Source organism: Equus caballus, chromosome 21, assembly GCF_041296265.1.
Source record: "Equus caballus isolate H_3958 breed thoroughbred chromosome 21, TB-T2T, whole genome shotgun sequence".
Lineage (NCBI taxonomy): Eukaryota > Metazoa > Chordata > Mammalia > Perissodactyla > Equidae > Equus > Equus caballus.
In genome coordinates, this window is record NC_091704.1 from 19,179,236 (window position 1) to 19,187,876 (window position 8,641).

At 37.9% G+C, this 8,641-nt stretch overlaps 1 protein-coding gene across 1 annotated transcript; it reads left to right on the plus strand.

The window, feature by feature from the left end:
* Positions 1 to 7,238: 7,238 nt before the first annotated feature.
* OR2BB12 (olfactory receptor family 2 subfamily BB member 12) lies at positions 7,239 to 8,177 on the plus strand. Its single transcript, NM_001390939.1, has one exon. It carries the CDS (start codon positions 7,239 to 7,241, stop codon positions 8,175 to 8,177), a length of 939 nt encoding a protein of 312 aa, NP_001377868.1.
* The last annotated feature ends 464 nt before the right edge of the window (positions 8,178 to 8,641 follow it).

The following is an 8,641-nucleotide window of genomic DNA, read 5'->3' on the forward strand; positions in this document are numbered from 1 at the left end:
GAACTTAGGGGCTATGCTTTCAGCTTTTCACCATTGAGTATGACGTTAGCTGTGGGTTTGTCATACAGAGCCTTTATTATGTTGAGGTATGTTTCCTCTATACCCATTTTGTTGAGAGTTTTTTTAAATAAATGGATGTTGAATTTTGTCAAATGCTTTTGCTTCATCTATTGAGATAATCGCATGATTTTTATCCTTTATTTTGTTAATGTGGTGTATCATATTGATCGATTTGTAGGTATTAAACCATCCTTTCATCCTTGGGATAAATCCTACTTGATCATTATTCTTGTAATGTATTGTTGAATTCAGTTTGCTAATATTTTATTGAGGATTTTTGCATCTATGTTCATCAGATATGTTGACCTGTAATTGTCTTTTCTTGCACTGTCCTTTTCTGGTTTTGGTATCAGGGTAATGCTGGCCTCATAAAATAAGTTTTTGAAATGCTCCCTCCTTTTCTGTTTTTTGGAAGAGTTTGAGAAGAATTGATATTAATTCTTCTTTGAATGTTTGGTAGGATTCACCATTGTAGCTGTCTGTCACTGAACTTTTTTATTTAGGAGGTTTTTGATTACTAATTCAATCTCCTTACTAGGAATCTGTCTATTCTGGTTTTCTATTTCTTCATAATTCTATCTTGGAAGGTTGTATGTTTCTAGGAATTTATCCATTTCTTCTAGATTGTCTAATTTTTTGGTGTATAATTATTCATAGTAGTCATTTATGATTCTTTGTATTTCTGTGATATGAGTTGTAATGTCTTCTCTTTCATTTCTGATTTTATTTATTTAAGACTTCTCTCTTTTTCTTGGTGAGTCTAGCAAAAGGTTTGTCATTTTTTTTTATCCTTTAAAGAATGAGCTATTAGTTTCATTTATCTTTTCTGTTGTCTTTTTAGCATCTGTATCATTTATTTCTGCTCTGATCTTTGTTATTTACTTCCTTCTACAAACTTTGAGCTTCATTTATTCTTCTTTATCTAGTTCCTTGAGGTGTGAAGTTAGGTTTTTTATTTCTCCTGTTTTTTGAGGTAGGCATTTATAGCTGTGAACTTCCATCTTAAAACTGCTTTTGCTGCATCTATAAATTTTGGTATGTTGTATTGCCATTTTCATTTGTATCAAAGTGTTTTTTGGTTTCCCTATTGATTTCTTCATTGTTCCACTGGTTTTTCAGTAGTATGCTGTGTACTCTCCACATATTTGTGAATTTTTCATTTTTTTCTTGCTACTGTTTCATACATTGTCAAAAAAATATGCTTGATATGATTTCAATCTTCTTAAATTTATTAATACTTATTGTGGCCCAACATATGATCTTTCCTGGAGAATGTTCCGTGTGTACTTAATAAAATGTGTATTTTGCTGCTTTTGGATGGAATGTTCTGTTTATAGCTGTTAAGTTCATCTGGTCTAATGTGTTGTTTAAAGCTGATGTTTCTTTATTTTCTTTCTGGGTGATCTATCCAGTGATGTAAGTCAGGTGTTAAATCTCCTACTATTATTGTATTACTATCTAATTTTTCCTTTAGGTCTGTTAATATTTACTTTATACATTAGGTGATCATATGTTAACAACATAAATATTTACAATTGTCATCTCTTTTTGTTGGATTGACCCCTTTATCATTATGTAACACCCTTTTTTTGTCTCTTATCACAGTCTTTGTTTTAACATGTATTTTTTTCTGATATAACTGTAGCTACCCCAGCTTTCTTTTGGTTTCCATTTGCATGGAATGTCTTTTTCTAGCACTTCACTCTCATTCTGTGTGTGTCCTTATATTTAAAGTGAGTCTCTTGTAGGCAGTACATATATCGGTCTTTTTTTTTTAACATCTATTCAGCCACTTTATGTCTTTTGATTGGAGGAGTTAGTTCACTTACATTTAGAATAATTATTGATAGGTATGTACTTACTGTTATTTTATTTGTTTTCTGGCTCTTTTGTAGTTCCTCTCTGTTCCTTTCTCCTTTTTCTCTCTTCCTTTGTGGTTTGATGATTTCCTTTATTGGTGTGCTTAAATTCCTTTCTCATTATCTTTTGTGTATCTATTACAGGTTTTTGCTTTGTCATTTCCATGTGGCTTGCATATAACCATATTTATAATAATCTATTTTAAGTTTATAACAACTACATTAGAATGCATTGAAAAGCTCTACAATTTTACTCTCCTTCCCTCCACATTTTATGTTTTTGATGTTACATTTTACATCTTTTTATTTCATGTATCCCTTAACTAATTATTATTGTTTTAGTTATTTTACCACTTTTGCCTTTTAGCCTTATAATAGCTTTAGAAGTGATTAATCCAATATCTTTACTATATATTTACTTTTACCTGTGAAATTTATATTGCATATATTTTCTTGTTACTAATTAGCCTCCTTTATTCTCAGCTTAAAGAAGTCCACTTAATATTTCTCATAAGGTTGGTTAAGTGGTGATGAACTCCTATAGCATTTACTTGTCTGAAAAACTCTTTATCTCTCCTTCAGTTCTAAATAACTTTGCCAAGTAGAGTAGTCTTGGTTGGAAGTTTTTTATTTCATCACTTTGAATATATCATGCCAGTCTCTTCTGGCTTACACAATTTCTGCTGAGAAAAATGCTGATAATCTTATGGAGATTGTATGCATGTAACAAATTGCTTTTCACTTGCTGCTTTTAAGATTCTCTCTTTGTCTTTAACTTTTGACATTTTAATTATAAGGCATCTTGGTGTTTGTCTCCTTGGGTTTTTCTTATTTCGATCTCTCTTTGCTTCCTAAATCTGGATGTCTATTTTCTTCCTCAGGTTAGGGAAGTTTTCAGCAATTATTTCTTCAAGTACGTTTTCTGCACTTTGGTCTCTCACTCCTCCCTGTGGACCTCTATAATGTGAATGTTAGTCTGCGTGATATTGTCTCATAAATTCCTTAGGCTATCTTCACTTTTTAATTTTTTTTTTTTTTTTTTTGCTGTTCTGATTAGTTAGTTTACTGCCTTGTTTTTGAGTTCATTGATCCTTTCTTCTGCTTCATTTCTTCTACTGTTGAACCTCTCTGGGGTGTTTTTTAGTTCAGTTATTGTATTCTTTGGCTCTGTGACTTCTATTTGGTACTTTCTTGCATTTTCTGTCTCTCTGTTGAAATTATTACTGTGTTCATCCATACTTCATCTCAGTTTGGTGAGCATCTTTATAACCTTTTCTTTGATCTCTTTATCAGGTGGATTACTTATATCCATTTCACAAAGGTTTTTTTCTGAAGTTTTCTTTTGTTTGAAACTTATTCCTCTGTTTCCTCATTTTGCTTGACTCTGTGTTTGTTTCTGTGTATTAGGTAAAATAGCTACCTCTCCTAGTTTTTAAGGAGTGACCTCATGTAGGAGATAAGCTTTATATTTCAACCTTGTCCTAGTTCTTGATTGTCTCTCAAACCATTGTGATTGTCCACACAGGCTATTTTATTTTAATAGTTCCCAGCTGTTGAGGGTGTGATAAGACCTGTCAATGTCTCAAAGCAGGGATCTCAGTCAGAACCTGGATTCTGGCTGATTGGAAGCCAGACCCTCAAGCATCAGCTTTTAAAGTATGTAAATATATACAGTCCTGTAGGACCACAAGCATAAGTCCTGCTGGCCACCAGACTAGCAATCTGGAAGTGTCCCCTGGTGGCATTTGAAAAAATTGGGGCTCCAGAATAGCATCTAAGCTACTTTCTGTGAGATACTCATGAGCTGTAGTGAGGCTGAGGGAGAGCATCAAGATGGCATCTCCCAGACTATATTCCCTAAGACTGCCTCCATAGGCCTCTAGATATGTGTTAAACCTGAATATTGCTCCTCAGCCCAAAGCTCCAGGATAAGCAAATAATCCTCTTTCACAGAAAGACTATGGGTATGTTTCATTCTGCTGTCTGTGCAGTGCCCTGGGCATGATGGCCTGCCAAGAATTGTCTCTCTGATTGTTATAATCCCATGGAACCCAGGAAAACAAGCCCCCCCCCAGCCACCAGAGCTAGGCAATCAAAGGGTATCTCCTGGGCAAGAGCCACTGCAAAAGTTGGGGCACCAGACACGTTTAAGAGTTTCCCTCTGAGATATGCTGGTGCTCTGGAGTATGAGAGAGAGAGATTGTGAAGATAGTACCTACCTTCCAAAGTCCCTGGAAAGGTTTATAGTCCGTCTTTAGATGTGCATTTAAGTAGAATCCTCCTCCCATGCTACAGCTATGATGATAAGCTTATACTCCTCTTTCATGGAAAGACTGAGCTCCTGGGTCTGTTGTCTTTTGCTGTGCTCTGAGGATGGTAGCTGTTTAATTTTTTTTTCTCCATTGGTTATAGTCCTATGGAACTCGCTAGTGTAAGCCCACTGGCCACCAGAGCCAGGCAATGTAGAGCTACCCCCTGGCAGCAGCTGTAAAAATTGAGGTGCTAGAAAAGGATATAAACTCCTTTCTGGGAGATACCAGTGAGCTGTAGCAAGGCAGAGGTTAAGTGCAAAGATTGTATCCACTGGCTTTCATTCCCTGAGAGCACCTCTCTCTATATGTGTGTTCTTCATATCCAAAATTTCTGGGGTTTTCTTTATAGTTTCAATCTCTTTGATGAAGTATTCCTTCTGCTCATTAATTTTATTCCTGAGCTCATTGAATTGTCTTTCTGAGTTTTCTTGTAACTCATTGAGTTTCTTTATGACTGCTGTTTTGAATTCCATGTCATTTAGACTTTAAATTTATGTGACTTCAGGGTTGGTTCCTGGAGACTTGTCATTTTACTTCTGCTTTGAATTGTTTCTGAAGTGTTTCAAGGTGTTTGATGAACTAATCATTTGCTGGCACATTTGTGGTAGTATCAGATCTTAGATTCCACCTGTTACTGCTGGGGCAAACAGAATGTGTATTTATGATACCATTCCATCTGCTGGAAGTTGTGTGAGTATGGTGGACCCCCCACAGGGTGGGAAAGTGTTCACATGTATGTTCATGGCTGCTGCCACCTCTTCTTACAGTCACACCAAGTTGTGTTCCCTCTAGTGGGGCTGCAGTGGCATGATGGGTGCTCCCACAGTTCAGGGAAGTGTTCGCATGTACACACAGGGCTTCTGCTGCCTCTTCTTAAGTCATGTCGAGGTGCATTCCCTCTGGTGGGGCCACAATGGCAGGGTGTGCACTCTCATGTTCCAGGATAGCATTCTCCCACCATCTGGACTGTCCCTGCCTCCTCTTAGAATACCGCCAGCTACTGTGAGAGGACCCACAGCCTGGTTTGCTGCTGTCAAGAAGGGATAGGGGAGTGTTCATCTATCTCCTATTTCCTGGGGACCCAGTCCATCTGCCTTTGGATGTATAGGTGAGGGTCTCTCAGCTGTCCTATTGTGCTGTGGAGGTATCCTCCTTTGGTCAGTGAATGTCTGTTTAGTTGTACTTTAGAGGGGAAGAGACAAAGGAAACAGTTTACTCTGCCATGTTGCTGATGTCCCCAACACTTTTTAACACAGTCACCTATTTTATGATTCACTTTATAAAATTGTATTCATGGGGTACTACATACAGATTATAAAATACATTTATCAAAGTTGCTTCTTGATTACAAGTGTTGCAGTTCAAGAGGAACCAAACATTTAGAAGAGAAGGTAAAATCTGTTGTGTGCAACTGGTAGAAAAGGGTAACATACGCTGTCAGAATTTAGAGGAAAAAGAGATAACTTTTTGATATCACAGGGAATGGAGAGAATTTTGAGAAGGGTTCAGAAAGATGCTGACATATGATCAGGAAGTTAAATGGTGGGAAGGATTTCATATAGGTTGTATTGGAGGAAGTTTGGCTTAAATGGAAGAAAAACTGCGTAAGTAAATGCATGGAGGTGGAACAGCATGATGAACTCTCTGAAGTCTGTGGTTTGTTATAAGAAAAAAGTTTATTATAATGCAAAAAATCAGCCAGTTAAATTAGTGATGAACTTGTTGAGTACAAAATCCCATTATAAGCAGTCGAGATTTATTAGGTAATTTAGAAAGGACACTTCAAATGTTGCCATGGTGAGTGACTTGATCATAATTATGTTTTAAGATGATTGTGGTTTGAAGGAGAAGGAGACAGAACAGTTAGAAGAAGGGGCATTGGAGACACAGAATTGAGTGAAATAATATGTTTGGAAAGGAAGGACATGTCTGAGAGATACTGATAGTTTAATATGGCTGGGCCAAATAACTAATTAAATATAAAAGAAAAAAAATTAAAGGTGGCCTCCAGGTTATAAGCCTAGATGTTTGTGGTAATGGAGTGGTGATGGTAGAAATAATCAAATAGTAAGAGATGGGAATTGAGTTCAGTTTTGGCATGATGGATTGGAAGTGTTGGCAGGATATCTGATAAGGGAATTTAAGAAGCTGTTGGGAATACAGAAATCATCTCAGAGGAGGCCAGACAGATCAATATGTTGTTTTGAAAGCTTGAACCCATAAGATGAGGACCAGTTCCATTCATGCAGTCATATAGGATTCTGTGTTCAGAAAAGCCCAAGCTTGGTTAAATGATCTGATGTTGCTATCTTGAAATTATTACTGATTTTAAACAAAGGGCCCTATATTTTAATTTTTCCATGCAAAATATATAGTTGGTCCAGCAGGGGCTATACAAGATTGACAAAGGAGATAATATAGACAGAGGAGAATAGGGTCTGCATGAGACACCTGGGGCGATGGTTCCATTGACGAGTCAAACACCAAAATGAAACCAAAAAATCTGGAGACTCATGGTCCCAGGAAATTCCAAATAATAGGTTTTAAATTCTTGGGTGAATACTATAATTGTGTAGACATGAAGCCGTTTTTAAATAGTGGAATAAAATGGTCAGTACACAGTATTTATCAAATAATAAGTTTAAGACTTGAAAACCTTAAGATGTATTTTTTTACTGCATTATTTGTTTATTATAAAAAGATATGATAAAGGATATAGATGAACATTCAGGTGGAAGGGATATGTAAGGCAAGGTATGTGGGAAGGGGTATGGAGCTTCCATGCCCTCTCTGAATGAAGCCTTCTCCCCAAATCTCCATGTGTTCATTAACCTGGAAGCTCCACAAGATGTTTTAAATGCCATTTGTGTTGTCTAAGATGTAGACAGAAGAATGGATAGGAGAAAAGCAAGTCTAAAATAAAAGGCTCATAACTGGGCATAAGACTTAACAGACGGCCTATGTTTTCTTCCCACCACACATCAGCTGCCACAGATGAGGCTGAGATATGGCAAAAAGAAATGGCACAGCCACTACAGATTTCATTCTTTTAGGCCTCTTCCCTGAGTTTCAATATGCCAGCTTCCTGGTCTACCTCATCCTTCTGGTCTACCTCATTGCGCTCATAGGGAACTCCATCCTCATCTTCCTGATCTGGATGAACTCCTACCTCCACACCCCCATGTACTTCTTGCTCAGCCAGCTCTCCCTCATTGACTTGTTCTACATCTCCAGCTCAGTTCCTAATATGGTCATCAACCATTTCTTAGGAAAGCACAGTATTTCTCGCATTGGCTGTGGTGTCCAGATGTTCTTCTGCCTGACTCTAGGTGGTGCCGAGTGTCTACTCCTAACCCTTATGTCTTATGACCGATTTGTGGCTGTTTGTAACCCCCTGCACTACGCAATCATCGTGAACCCTAAGGTTTGCTTGCTAATGACCGTGGCATCATGGACTGGAGGTGCTCTGAATTCACTCATTCAAACCATCTACACCATGCATTTCCCTGTCTGTGGTCTGAAGGAGATAAATCACTTCTTCTGTGAGATGCCTGCCATCCTGAAGCTATCCTGTGAGGACACATCAGATTATGAGATGGTAGTGTTTGTGGTAAGTATAGTATTTATTCTTATCCCCTTTACCCTCATAACGGCCTCCTACATTCACATCTTCCTCACTGTTCTCAGAATGAACTCTCCTGAGGGGAGAAACAAAGCCCTGGCCACATGCTCTGCTCACCTGACTGTGGTGAGTTTCTACTTGGGGCCAGGCATAGTGGTGTATATGACACCTGGCTCCTCCCACACCACAACACTGGATCAAGGTCTCTCCATGTTCTATACCATCCTCACCCCAACGCTGAACCCCCTCATCTATAGCCTGAGGAACAAGGAGGTGGTGCGGGCTCTGAAGAAGGTCCTGAGGAAAAATCTCATATCAAAATAGTCTGGGAAATATCACTGCAAAAACTTTACATCTAAAACTAATTGCAGTGTGGAAGTCAAGTCTCTGGCTTGCATCTTTCTTTAGCTATACAGAATTCCTTTTTGGGCACATAGATTATTTTAGGAATGGGTCATTGAATCTCCAGTCACCTTATTGTCTTTGAGACAAAATGACTTAGTTCGGTAAAGAGTTGCTTTCATTGAGACATTTGGGGAAAAGTCTTTGGTAGCAAATAGGTGAAAGCAAATATACTCTTTTTCTGAATCCACCCACAAGAGTGGATGAGGACTCCTGTCATTCTTTTTTTATCATCATAGAGACAGATAGAGCTGTGACTGCTTATTCTGATTTTTGACTGAGTGTCAGCCTAGTCCCAGAGTAGAACGGAGGAAGAGACAGGGTCATTCATTTTCTCCAGGAAAGACTGTTTCCTCCAGGTTGATGATGTTTCTTTTGATTGAGTG